The following is a 14,875-nucleotide window of genomic DNA, read 5'->3' as shown; positions in this document are numbered from 1 at the left end:
ACAGCGAAAACAGTAGGAACTATCAATATCAAATCAGTTTACCTTATTTTTCTTTACCATTTTGTAATAACTACCATTAAAACAACATGTTAAACTAGTTTGCATAAACTGTTAGGTGTAGCTAGCCTATACTGTATATTATTAACAGTCTATGGTAGCTAGTTTAACCACACTAAACATGAAATCTAGCTACAATGGCAATCATTATCATATGTCAATTACAGGAAACCGCTAAAAAGTAAGTACATTTAGCTAGCTTTGACCAAGGCTAGCCATGGCTATTTCTAGATGCTAGCTAGCTTAAACAAGAAGATTTTGGTCTTGCCTGGCAACCTGTCCAGTCCAGCACATAACTGCCCATAAAAGCAAAAATTCTTATTTTTACACTTTGCTTTTGTACATATTTTTCGGAAGAAATATACTTGTTAATTAATGAGCTTTCAAAGTTGCTGGTAGGTGTTTTTTTTCTCTTTTTGGACTAAGCTAAACTAGCTAATGTTTACTGTCTTGTGGCTGTAAGCTAACATTAGGTAAGAACAGGTATTTTAGTTTTTAATTAGAGTTATTCTCAAAATGTCAAACTGTTGTGTCCATACATCTGCTCACAGCTAGCCAGTTAGCCACATTATGAGTTAAGCAGTGTTACTGTGAGTCATTTATTCTCCACTATGCTTAACGTTAATGTTAAAACGTTAATTTGTTTAACTTTTGAGATAACCACTGTGCTTATTAACTAAGGTCGTTGAACGTCCTGTGGCACTACACAGACTGACTGAGGGGACTTTAAGCCAAGAAGCTCCCAGTCTGGATGTCTGCACGCTGAGCTGCGGTACAGAAATGGTTAATCAAGGATGCAAAAAGTGCGTGAGTCTCTCTGAGCATGTGCGGCTGCTGCTGCAGTTGCAGTGAAGTAAAATGTGTCAATTTCCACTGGACAGCAGAGACACCGTAAAGGAAGGAGAAACCGGGGGAACAGACGAGCTGTAGACCAAGCAGCGCCACATCCTGGACCGCATCCCCGGGTGATGTGTTTGATCCGCCGGCCTGTGTGCTGAGGGAGACACCGCCGAGCTTAATCTGAAGGTAAATAAATAAATAAATAAATAAATAAATAAATAAAAACCTGCACTGAGGATGATTCATGTCTGTCTGCCGGAGCCGATGTAGCCAACATGTTAGCATGACTTTTCATGATACCAGCATATGTGTTTCTAAAGCTTTTAAATGATGAGGTGTTAGTTTTCTTTATTAACCTCGATTGGAAATAGCGTTCGGTTATCCATAATGAGTGCTTGCTTGCAAGTTGGCAGCTTTACAAGTGTGTGTTTTTTTTTCTACTGTGTCGCAAATTAAATGCACTGTAATCAATACAGAATGAAAAGCTGCACATAAGGTTAAAACACGGGATGCATCCCTCTTCATTATAAGCTCGGAAAGATGACTGTTTGTGCAGTTGTGTCTTGTACATTTCAATGATGCTTTCGCAAGGGATAGAAGTGTTTCCAAGTCGCCTTCGTCAGATTTCAGAGGGCTTTTTTTTAATTATTATTTGTAGAGGATAACGTACCGCACTGCTCAGTGGGAAGGAGGCGTGATGCTGCAGCGGAGTCCCGGCAGCTGGGCCTGCGCACTGGCCCCTGGGCCAAAACATGATGACTTTGGCCATCGAATGCAATTTCAACCCTTGGAGTTTTATCTACAGAGGCTGTTCATTATTATCATTATTTCATTTAATGGTCACATTGAGAGCTGGGCAATATTGGTATTATGTCGATATTGAGATATGAGACACAATATCGTCTTAGATTTTGGATATCAAATATGGCATAAGTGGTGTCTTTTTCTAGTTTTAAAGGCTAAATTATAGTAAAGGGTTGTCATTTTCTGAACTAACCAGACTGTTCTCTCATTTGCTTTTACCCACTTAGTCATTATATCCACATTACTGATGATTATTTATCAAAAATCTCATTGTGTAAATATTTTGTGAAAGCGGCAATAGTCTACAATATCGTTGCAATATCGATATCAAGGTATTTGGTCAAAAATATTGTGATATTTGATTTTGTCCATATCGGCCAGCCCTAGTCACATTAAGTGATGCAAAAACATTGTGCTATAGCCTATGTGGCTGTCCTCATTGATTTGTTCTATATAAAGCATGTAGTTCACTATCATTTGGGGTGAAATAATCCCTGCTGCTGCTGCCATGGTAGCCTCTATTCCCCCTTAGCTTTACACAGACTGTATTGACATTGTGGACCTATTTATAACCCGAGCACCAGCCTTCAAAATGACCCCATAACAAGCACAAAATGAACATTCAGCCAACCTCAGCTGTGTGGACACTCGGTCTAGGTTATTGTAGCGTTAAGTATAGGCCTGTCATAATGCAACCATGCAGGTATTTCAGTTCCTGCTTTCTATTATAACTGACCATATAGGGTATGTTGGGAATGCCCATTTGTACAGCAGGTTAAAGACACATAAAAGGTCACTGTTGAGGCAGAGGAGAGTTTTCCAAACCAAAATGTTCCGGTGTGTGAGTGAGAATAGATGTGGAAACCACAAATCACTTTGCTGATTCAAATAATCAGTACAGTTCAAAGATTTATAGCCACCGACTGTGTAGTTTGTTCACTTTTTTCCCCCCTAAGCTCAGTGGTCGCATCACGGTGCACACACAAGTACCATATATCGTCACGCTGTTTCTGGTCCAAGCTGTTAAGTTCAGTTCAGTACAAAACTAACCTATAAAAGCGCTGTTTAAGCTTCCCATTAGTTCAGTTTGTACATATGCTGACGACCTCTAGTAGGGACTTCCCAATGAGACAATAAAGGCACACACACATAGTCGTTGAGGGGAAGAGGTTACTTCCCCAAACCAAATTTCTCCTGTAGGTGTGTGAGAGAATTTACTTTGTCTGCACGGCTGCACTGTTCCAATACAGGTACAAAATTCTTCATAATATAAAGAATAAAAGCAAGCATATTTTTGACAAAGAGGACTTTGGAGAGAGTTTTTTTTAGTAGAAAAATATTTTTTTACAGTACATACAGTATATTGGTCACTATTATTTAATAACCAAGTTTAGGCGTTCCTTATTAAAAAACGTTTTTGTTTATATGGAAAAAAAAGTATCAATAGTTTTTTTAGTGCTGTCAAACGATTAAAATATTTAATCGCAGTTAATCACATTGACGTCATAGTTAACTCGCAATAAACCACACATTTTTATCTATTCTAAATGTCCCTTTAATTCTTTTTGTCCCATTATTTTTTCTCATTTTAATGCTCTTATCAACATGGAAAAGTGTATCGGCTTGCTTTGTGCAGATGATTTTTTGTCAATGAAAACAACATTGGCATATAGCCTACTGTAGTGTTCAATTTCACAATAACATTCTCACTTGGAGAAATTAATCTCTCACCCAGTGTAACACTGTCCACCAATAAAAGGGTGGAAACAATACTTTGACGGGGGAGGGGGGGGAATTGGCATCAGCTGTCAATTCAAGACCGGACGTGCTGCGATGATAGCTCAGTTCACAACGCCAAAACACACAGATCACTTTGGTCTTGTCAATGGAACATTTGGCAACTTTTAAAAAGTAAACTTTCCATTCAGAATCTTAATGGCGTCCATTTCAGCGTCTCACGCTCGCCATCCACTCAAAATGTCACGTTACTACTCTTTGGCCGACACGCAAGACCAAACGGCGTGTGTGCGGCGGGCCTGGTGTTTTGTTTCTGGTCTTGCTAGATCCGGTGTGGTGTTGTAGTTTTTCTAACATTGCTAGTTGTTGCAACACCATGTGAAAAAACGACAAAGTTTACTAGGCCAAAAAGAACGTTAACCTTGCGATAAAAAACATTGTCGCCGTTAAAATGGGTTTGCGTCAACACAGTTGATAACGCGGTTAACTGACAGCACTAGTTTTTTTAAAACTAAAATATCTGTATTGGCCTCACAAAGCCAGTATCAGTATCCTCTCAAAAAATGCAATGTTATAAAAGTTTTCCTTTAATTTGCTTTAGAAGAGATTTCTGCACCTTTTAGACTTTGGGTACACATAAAAACACTAAACAGCATGCTAAATATCTCATTTTGTTCAAGGCGGTGACAGTTTAGCTCAAAAGCTCCTTTGTTTTTCAAAGATCTTTGTTACTTAAACCTTGGCAGAGCAGCCAGCATCAATTCTGCATTGTCAATGATTGATTATAAAGCTTCTTTGTCTGATAAGAGATTAACAGGCGCATGCATCCCTCCTTTAGGGGCATTACTCTCCACTGCAGCGTGATGAGCATGTCAGTAAATCTCCTGCTTTCTCTGTAGCTGCTCCAAGATTTTTAATCTATGGGGCGTGACCCATGTAGTTGTAATGTGTTGGTATGTAGATATTTTTAAAAGACGTTTATGTTGAAATAAATTGTTATTTTAGTTACAGTAGATGTTATGTATCTTGTTGTAATTTTGCCCTCTTATTATACATAATATGTAAACACGATACTCTATTAGTTTGAACCAGTGTTTTTTTTTGGAGGAACATTCAAATGTCAATTTTTAGCCAGTTGGACTGGATTTATCAGATGAGATAAGATTGAAAAATGAGCCTTCTGTGTGTGCCCGACAGTCATTTTCTTGGTTTACTCAGTACTGTTGTTCTTGTCATGCACTAATTGAATGAAAAGCCAATCAGATGGAATCCACTCAGTGACGTCTCAGACGGGGATTCAAAATGTTTTATCAGCCGTCAAGTAGCAACGATACGTGACACACCACAAAAACTAGGGCGATGGATTGCCCAACTTGGGCCGCCGGCTGACAATCTCCTCGGTGTTTCAGCACCATTAGGTTCTTTTATTAAACTGCAAAGAGCTCAAGAGCTGTAGTGAGTGTGTGGGGGACTAATATAGGGAGTAAGACAGAGACAGACGGAAAGGGAAGATGCTTTTAGAGAAGGTTTGAACTTTAAAGGTCAGCTTGTTTAAAGGTAATTTTGTGGCTATTTATTGGGTGATTAGGAGACAGACAGACGGGCAGGCAGAGACAGAGATAGAGAAGAAGACGTACAACAGAAGACCAGAATAGATTAAAAGTTAGAGTTGATTGCAGCTCAGTGCGCACCCGGCCCCAAAGACGAGGCACCAAATGGAAGAGTGAACAGTCTTTGCGCTATACTATCAAGTCCAAACAGCCGAGAGGTTTTGTTCCAACATCAGCAGAAAGTGACACCTTAAGCTGCCACTACGCTTCATTAGAACTGTATGTTGAATGGTTGAATAGTTTAGGAAACCCCCTCCCCCAACACTTCATACCAACCTCTTCTTTTCCTTCTGGGCCCATGTGCTTATTACAAGGATTAGTGTTGCGCATATCACACTTTTTCCCTCTCCATCCAAACTCGTACAGTAAAATATGGATATTTATATAGATGGTCAGGATATTGGCTGATACTGAGTTCCCATGTGAAACCAACCCCACTTTTTATTTGTATACCTTAGTTATTCCTTATCTTTCATTCATATACCAATAATAAACCCATACACCTTTTATTTACGATTATGTTTTTATTGTTTTTTTATACCTTGGTCTTGAGAGAAACAATATGAAATGATATTTAGATACAGCAGTATTAAAATATCGTATTATAGTATACTTAATTAAATGTCACATTAGAGGTACAGTACATATCTTGGCATATAGAAAATGTAATTTAGAAAATATTTACACATAGATATCCAGATGGTTATAAGCACAAGGGGCAAGGTGGAGGCTGGGGGGGAGGCCTTGACCAGCTGCCACTTTGCTCGTTTGAAAGCCACGATGTCTCTCTCTCATGGGCGGGCCAAATTCTCTGAGCGGGCAACGCAGAGAAAGGGGAGGTAACCTTTCCCCTTATAACCTCATTAGGAGCAAGATTCCGGATTGGCCCATCTGAGCTTTCATTTTATCAAAGGCTACCCAGGGCTCGGTTTACACCTATCACCATTTCTAGCCACTGGGGGGCCATAGGCAGGCTGGGGGAATTCATATTAATGTTAAAATGCCCCATAAAGGGAAAAGGTCATGCCATGGGACCTTTAAATACCTTTACCATGTATTTCAACATTACAATAACTAAATCCCAGGAGATTTTAAGGTACAGTAATAGTATTCATATTACAGTACCTTGATTTTTTTTACCCGGCTCTGTTGCATTTTGTCATTTTTTTTTAACGACAGTGACTGAGTCCAGTGTCTGACTGGTACCTGATGTGTGAAACAAAGTTAGCATCTCAATGCCAACATGTACATGACAGTTCTTTTTTTCAAGGGTAGTATAAAACACGTTTACATCTTCTATACAATGTTAAGGACAAAGAGTTATGAATCAATAGAGCCTTTTGGATATAAACCCTTCAGAGTGCAGCTCTGTCCTGTCACTCTTTTTACATAGCGTCCTCCTCCCCCACCACGCTGCTTGTTTTGTTCATGCTTTCACCTTGCAGATATAGAAAGTGTATATGTGTATATAAAGTTATACGAGGCTCTTTTGTCTGTGCTGCATCCAGGCTTTTAGTCTTAGCCCTCATGGCGTCTCTCGTGCTCTATCAGAAGCCGTACTTGTTGGTGATACTTGTATACTATATGCGTCTCTGGGGGAATATCTAGATTTAGGAGTGGTGGTTTGAAACCCTGCTATACCACAACTATTAACCCCACAACTACTTTCCATCCCTTTCTGTGTGTAGAAAACAAGTGTAACGTTATGCATTCATGTCAGAAAGTGCAGATATTAAAGCGATTAGTGTGGCAGGACTCTCGCTGGGACGTCACGCTTTTCGTCCTGCCTGGGAGTGTGACCATTGCGAACAGTTTTTTTGTCCTTAGACGTGGTTGGACAACACTTTGAATAAATTAATTTTTCTCAATGATATTTAGGTAAAGGGGATTACAACTCTATTTGCCTAAGACCTGCTCCAGATGGAGAAGGAGACGTGATGCTGTTTAGGATTAGAGCCAGCTTGCTGTTTCAGGGGTAATTGATCTGTCTTCGCAATCGATCGGATCAGTTTATTTTGTGCTGCCTCGGGAAGTTCACCTGCTCCCCCCCCCTTCTTTTCTCCTCCTCACTTGACACACACTTCTCGTCAATTATTCAATCACAAACAAAGAGGAAAACGTGTTCAGGATCAATAAGTGGTGACTCAGGAAGCCATAACCCTGTCTTACCTTATGTGCAGCAGGGCAGTAGTCTTGCATGGGTATACATTATTATTTGAAATACCGATTCATTTGTAGATATTTTTAAAAGTAATTTATCAATTTATTTTAAATATAAAACAGAGAAAAGCACCAAATCCTAATATGTGACCTATGTTTAGAACTTTTGCTTGATAAAAGACTAAAACAATGAAGTAAAGAACAGTAATATAAGTCTTAAATCTGCAAATACAAGGCTGTCTCCATCAGCGGTGATGAATCCGGGGTTAGGTCATTGGATACTACCGCTTTCTATACGCCACGCTGCGGCCCCCCAAAGTGACCTTCTGCATAGACCTTGGATCTGTGCCAGAGCCAGAGAGCTGCAGTACATTGACAGGGATTATAGCAAGATGAGAGGTCAGCAAGGGGTTAGGCTTCTGGTTTAATTACAAAGTCAGAGGTCAGCAGCTGTCAGCCTGCTGTCGGCACAGTAAACGCACCTCCATTGTTTTGATTTTGGTTTTTGTATTCATAATGGTGTGTTTCTTTTTGCTTGTGTCTGTTTACCTGCAGCCGGAGGAGTGTCTAACTGACAGACCCTTAAAGCTTGTTCCCGTACACTCCCTTTCACTCTCTCTCTATCTCGCTCTTAATCTTTCTGTTTCATTTAAAAACACACACTCAGTGGGTGTCTTCCCTCTGTGTCCTCAAACAAAACCCCTGGTGGCTAGACTTCCCTCCCTTTCAGTTCAGACAGCACCCTGCCTGCATTGTGTCCTCCCGTGGTGATCGGGAGGTCTACAAAGCAGGCAGCTCTGTCACATTCGCAATTCTGAACCCCATCCCACTGCGATGTCCATGCAGCAGGGTTCGATACGGTGCGAGGGCGAAGCGGGCTGGCGCAGCAAGAGCTGGCGGGAACCTTGTTGATCAATACATAGGACCAATGTGGGTTGGTGGGCGATATACTCCAGTAGCAGCAGCAGCAGCAACAACAACAACAACAACAGCCCAGCACCCAGTGTGTGAGCTGTTTCATGCCGAGGCAGCAAGTCAATAGATAGGCCTTAATACACACAGAAAGGGTATGTGGGGACACCCTGGCATATTACGGTTTTAAGACGCTTATCATGTCATCACAGCAACGTGGGTTTCAGTCCCGGACTTTTGTTGTATTTTATCCCTGTTTAGCATTTTTTTTACTATAACAGTCAGCTAATTGTAGATGTTTCTTATGTAGTAAACCCATTTTACTCCATCCAGTTCTCTCCGCCGGATAAAGCATAATGCTTAAAATATTGAGCAAAACAGGGTTTGACCCAGGTGGGCTTGGATAGATGAAAGGAGTGGGAGAGTTTCTCAGGCAGGCAGTGTAAAAATGGTATAAGGGGTTAACAGAGGTCAGTTATCCATTGCTTTGGCCCAGTTCTCCACATGAAACCCTTGTTTCTTGTTTTGGGAGAAATGTGTTAATCCCCACGAGCCCACCCTGGGCCACAGCCAGCCTTTTGAAGTCAAAAAGAGCCCTTTTGTACTCCTGACTTTTCTCTGAGCTTGTATTTTGCAGAGCGGTTATGATCCATTGTATAATGTTTTTTTGATGTGACACAGTTTCCTCTGGGGGCATTGTTTAGCAGAAGATAAATGCTCAGTGGCCTTCTCAATCGTATGGTCTTTGAACTCCTCTGTATGATGCTGTATGCCTTTAGTGTTTTTTATTAGACATGCGGTGTGATAAAGAAAGAAGAGGAAGGATCCAACCCTGCGTGGGCCTCCTGACACCTGATACCAGAGCTTGTGTGTGTCAAGCTATGAGATTTAGAAAAAGAACACATGATGTAGGCAGTCAGATGATGAAGCTATACCTTACATAAGAGACCCCCTCAGTCAGTCAGTAAATAGCATCAAGTGAGGGAAGGCCATAGCGTTAAAGTCCTCTGAAGTCCTGCTGTCTCTCATTTCATCTTCCTGAAGTGTTTATTGCCTTGTCCTTAATTAAACTTTTGGCTAGGCATCATTTGCAATTTAAGTTGTAAGCCTTCATTTTTCAGCCCTGGTTGATTTGGGGACACTCGTGGTTACTGTCTATGTCAGCAAACACCCAAACAGCTACCTTTTAACTGAAGATCAACTGGTATATCCGGTTACAGTGCAGCCAAAAAAAAATCCGTCAATGATCTGCGTTTTTTCCATTATGTCATGAGCAACCGTGATGATTTCATGCTACGCACAGCATAAGTAGTTTTCCACACAACAGGAGGACACAGTAAAAGGACTTGGTTACTTGCTGAGGAGTTGGAGGTGTGCAGCTAGCAGCTCTTTATCTAACAGCTCACTGGGGCTGTTTTTTAATTTTTGTGCCCTGCAATATGTAGAACTGAGCCGCTGTCAAAAATATAGAAAACCATGGTTAGCATTTACAGAGGTGACATACATTTCCTGTCCTTTGACTTCTTTACAATAAAAATCACCCCATGTTTTGCCAATTGAGCGCTTTTAATGTGAAACAGTAGCAGTAGAACGTTCAGTTTTACTTATCAGTAACTCAGTCAAGTTTTTTATAGGATACCAATTAGTTTAGGCAAACATCAATGTGTTAAAATAACGCTGTATTACATGCTGCATTGTTTTCATGCAGAAAAGGCGAACTCCGCTACAAAATAATAGGATTTAACAATACATCGATCTAGATTGTAATTGATTTAATCCTCAAGGATCCAATATTATCGACACAAAGCGGAAATCTCAGTTAATAGCGTCATCTTTAAAGTGCACCTTTATTTTGAAATTCCCACTTTATATTTATTATTTTTATTAGAAAGAGTAGTTTGTTTTTAATTTAAATATCTGGAAGAGCTTAGTAATACCATTTTCAAATCTCATTTTAGTTGCTTTTGTGAATATGTAAATGTAAGTGATTGTGTCGAATGGGCGTATGTGTCGTCTGCAACGTAAACACATTAAATGTCTATTTCAGAAAGAAATGCCGAGCAATCCTAGCAGGTATCAAAAACGGAGTTTGATTTCATGAACTTTAAATAAAGTTTGATGGAGTTGATGATATTGTACCGTGCTGCCTGTGTGTCTCTGTCTTACACCTTGCTTTCGCCACTTTCTCCTCAGACCTGCATCGCATTATCACAGATAGAAAATTTGCGTGAAAGCAAGAGGAAAGATGGTGACCGCGGAAACCCCAGAGGCTCCTGTACCTCTGACAGCGCTGTCACGCTGGTACCTCTACGCCATCCATGGCTACTTCTGCGAGGTGATGTTCACAGCAGCCTGGGAGTTTGTGGTGAACTGCAACTGGAAGTTCCCCGGCGTGACCAGCGTGTGGGCGTTCTTCATCTACGGCACCTGCATCCTCATCGTGGAGCGGATGTACCTGAAGCTGCGCGACCACTGCCCCGTGCTGCTGCGCTGTGTCATCTACACTTTGTGGACGTACCTGTGGGAGTTTGGCACGGGGCTGCTGCTGCGTCAGTTCAACGCCTGCCCCTGGGACTACTCCGAGTTCCGCTACAACTTCATGGGACTGATCACAGCCGAGTACGCCGTGCCCTGGTTCTGCGCCAGCTTCACCGTGGAGCGCTTTGTTATCCGGAAAACGCTTCGGCTGCGATTCCACAAGGGGCCCGAGGACGGTTGGTCAAACAATGAGTTAGATGCCGGGGCAGGAGGAACCGTGGGTGGTGGGAGAAGGAGAGAGGGTGGCAGAGGGATGGCAAATGATGCTAACGGCTACCTTAAAGGAGAATGAATGAAAGGAAAATCTGAAACCAGCCCAATTGCCTTGCTACACCTCCTCTACCCTTCTCAGCCACTTTTAATAAGCAGTCCTCTCCCATTAACTGTCTGGGGGGAGGACAAACGGACAGCAAGGTGCACTGGGTTGGTGTGCAGAGGTGTACAGAGTACCAGAATAGAAAACAAAACCTAACTGAGGTTTTAAATGCCCAAATCACTCACTTGCGCTCTCTACTGTCAACAGAGGCACAATAACTCCATGTCGCTGTGTTTGCTGCATCTCATAACACACCCACTGATTTCTATGTGGGGTTGGCCTTGAGTAGATCAAGGTCTTGAATGTCCAGGATTACACTTTCGGGAGGGGGTGGGGGTAACTGTTGCAAAGATTAGTGTTATCATCCTCCAAAGGAACAAATTCAAGAACTAGAAGAATAAATATTTCTGTTTTTCAAGGGCACATCAGTCTATCTGAAAGCAGAAAGCTTGCTGCATAGTAGTCATAAAAAGTAGCTACAGCTGTAACACATTCTTTTTAAAATGTACATATTGTCCTTTAGTATTAATCAAAGTACTGTAGTAGTGTAGCTACACAAATCTCTTTGAAAACATACCGTCCACCCTGAGGCTCCGTGTGTCGGCGTACATTATGAAGAATGTTTTTGGTGAATACCCACAATGTCTGGCAAAAAGATGCATGAAAATAATGGTCTTCCAATATAATATACTGTACATTTCTACAAAGGTCGTTCAGCAGTACTGTAGGTCAGTCTGCTGCTTGTGTGTGGTTGACCAGTTATCATGGTCGACTCCTGGTTGTCTCCTCCTGACTGCATGGTGTCCTTGAGCAAGACAAAACCCCAGAGTGCTGGTACTGAGCAGGTTCACGCATTGCATGGCAGCTTCTGCAGTTGTGGTGTGTGTGGTGTGGTGTGTTGGTGTGTGTGTGTGTGTGTGTTGTGTGTGTGTGTGGTGTGTGTGTGTGTGTGTGTGTGTGTGTGTGTGTGGACGGGCCGGCGGGTGTGTGGTGTGTGAAGGCTAATGTGAGATGTTGTAAAGGCGCTAAATAGATGCAGTCCATTTGACATACCAGCAAGGGCGCTGTTCTGTTAATGGCAATGATTGAGTCAGAGCAGCAGCATAAAACACCAAACTCTTGATAATCTTTCCATTTTCCTAAAACTTCAATGTCTGGATGTCCATTTTGTGTGCTTTACTGTCATCTCAGATCTGCCGGGGGCCCATAAGCCTCATTCTAATTCTCAATCCTTGGAAATCAATCAGTCAAATCATAAAATGTTTTTTTCTTATGCTAGTAGCCACACGATCAAAAAAGTGTTCACTAATAAAGTAGCAGTAGTCAATTTTGAGTGAAACAGAATGACAAGTAGTTCATGTGTCACGTCAGGTTTCCATATTTGAGCTTTTTAACTTCAAAATGCATTTTAGGAACAAATGCCACATTCACAACGTGTGCCCATCAGAGCGTTTGTTCAGTGTTGTTGGTCCTCACATTTGAACCCCGTTTTTCATGACCCCTCTCTATTTGCATTACATTAGTTTAAAGCTATAGTGTGTAGTTTCTGTTGCCCCAATGAGGAAGTCTGAAGAATGACAACAAAACTGTCGGCACGTCCACATGATACAAGCCTTACGTGATTGCGCACGCGCCCCCACCCCTCCACCCCTCCACCCCTCAGTCACTTGTAGCCAAGGAGGTCAGGGAGGATTGAAAAACATGATGGACTCTTCAGAAGAGCTATTTATCTTTACTTGAGTTGATTTGTAATACATATATTAATATCAAAAGGTTACGCATTAAAGCTTTAAAAAGTGTGTGAAGGAAGGTAATGTGTGTGAGGAAATATGTAGCAGATTGTGGCGTTATTTCATTAATTAAAGGAAACCCTCACACTTCTCCCCACTTTACAAATATCAGAATTCGCTGCTCATTTTCTTCCAATATTAATGATCTGTAAGTCACAATTGATTTGGTTTCTTGGTGAATAATGGCCTTTGTGAAATTTTTCTGGACTTTGACTGACATCTGACACAATCCACAACTGTTTAAACATAATATGATACAAACTAGTCTGATGTCAGATACATTGCAGCATCCAGACTCTTGTACTCCAATCAGGTGAAACATGCATAATGCAAACATTGCTTATTTCCATTGGTGTTGTCACTCTTAATGTTGATCCTGCGACGTCCTGTGCTCTATGAGTATTAGGATCAAGGACTGTACACTCACCTTTATGCACACAGAAGTTGACCGTAATGTTTTCAGCATGAGTGGATCTGGTGCTGCTGACACTTCCCTTTTAACAGTAATTCCACGGTACCGGGGGATTGACATTATACATGAAATGGAAACATGGTCGCTGATTTCTCAGGAGGACCATTTATGTTGTTGACTCAATCACAACATTTTGTGCTGAATAGTTGAATTCAGCTTTTCATTTCAACTGAAAACATACAAAAGAACCCATCCAAATCTGGGTTTCCATGACACAACTGGACTATGTAAAGATGTGACCTTCATCATTGTAGCTGCAATGGCATGACGTGTTTCCCCCCCTCACTGTCTCCCCTGTGAGTCCAGAGGGTGGATGGGAGGATGCTGTTCACTTCCACAGGACAGATAAATGGCTGCCACCCAGTGGATATATTGAAAACTGCAGCTAGAACAAATGTTTTAATTAAACATGGGACAAAAAATAAGACACTTGAAGGGCCATAATCATTATTAGGATCAAAAACAGAAAGATGTTTGTTTATTATTATTATTATTGTTATTCAATTTCATACATGAATCAACAGGCTTAAAAGCAATAGAGGCTTCTGACCCAGCAATGATTATCCAGCTAACTTTTTCTCTTTAAAATCTATTAAACTACATTATGAGAACTGGTATGCAGCTAATGTCTTTATCCAGTTCTACTGCTTTAATGAGACAAATCACAAAGAACATGCAAAATAAAGTGTATTTGTTCTCTGCAATATATGAATGAGGGAGTATCAGGTATGTATTGCGTGTTTTATAGAGACATGTTCTCTGTATGTACATGTGCATGGAAACTGAACTGATTCTCTGCTATTTTTACCAGGCTGCATGTTTCCAAAGGTTCTCAATTTCTCCTCCAAACAGATTTTATCCAAGTGATTATTAGCCCCCATGTACTGTATATTATTTTGAATTAATGTGCAGGTTTTTAGTGAAATGACTGTACTGTAATATCACTCACTTTGATTATGTTCCATGTATGATTTATCAAATGTTTGGGATTAATGTATGAGTAATGTATTTATTTGATCATAAATTATGTGTTTTGGAGAACATTTATTTTCTGTGTGCAGACAACACATTTACAACAGCCCTTAGATGGTGTAAAAGAAAACGACCCAGCTGATCTATTGTTGTTGTTGCAATACTTTTGTGACAAAAATATTTCTCCACTTTGGTCCAGACTGAAATATCTAATATACCATATCTAATAAAACCACAGGACAGATTGTCAAGAAGGTTTGTACAGACGTTTGTGACCCAGTTAGCATTTAGCTTAAAGACAGCCCCACAGAGCTGCTAGCATGGCTGTTGTTAATTAAATTGTTAACTTTTTTTAGTAAATCAAGTTTTTGTGTTTACTATTATTATTATCCCAATTTTCCCCAATTTCTTGGGTGAAGCATGATCCATATGTATTTATAGAGGTATTTTCTTCCATTACCATTCTCACCGACCTTATTCTTTAACATTAAGACAATTTAGTATTTGATACAAAGATGGGATCTAAATTTTTTGTAATAATAACGGGTTTGCATAACATATTCCTTATTGTTGTTATGCAAAAGAGTATCTGCTTTTTAAAATACATTATAAAGCTCCAGTTTGCACCTCTCAGGTATTATCATAGACTTTATATTAGGTATTATCA

The 14,875-nt window shown here is 40.6% G+C and overlaps 1 protein-coding gene across 1 annotated transcript; it reads left to right on the top strand.

Moving 5' to 3' along the window:
• The first annotated feature begins 324 nt into the window (after window positions 1-324).
• tmem229b (transmembrane protein 229B) lies at window positions 325-14,462 on the top strand. Its single transcript, XM_032500900.1, has 4 exons — window positions 325-452; window positions 768-860; window positions 939-1,083; window positions 10,314-14,462. The coding sequence occupies exon 4, from the start codon at window positions 10,366-10,368 to the stop codon at window positions 10,948-10,950; it is 585 nt and encodes a 194-aa protein (XP_032356791.1). The 5' UTR covers window positions 325-452; window positions 768-860; window positions 939-1,083; window positions 10,314-10,365; the 3' UTR covers window positions 10,951-14,462.
• Window positions 14,463-14,875: the final 413 nt, after the last annotated feature.

Source organism: Etheostoma spectabile, chromosome 20 (assembly GCF_008692095.1).
Source record: "Etheostoma spectabile isolate EspeVRDwgs_2016 chromosome 20, UIUC_Espe_1.0, whole genome shotgun sequence".
NCBI classification, from domain to species: Eukaryota; Metazoa; Chordata; class Actinopteri; order Perciformes; family Percidae; genus Etheostoma; species Etheostoma spectabile.
The sequence above is the reverse complement of the archived record's forward strand: the minus strand, read 5'-3'. Positions and strand labels throughout refer to the sequence as shown.

What these genes read in the sequence shown, in the direction of transcription:
- tmem229b (XM_032500900.1), top strand. Translation starts at nt 10,366, where the DNA reads ATGGTGACCGCGGAAACCCCAGAGGCTCCTGTACCTCTGACAGCGCTG.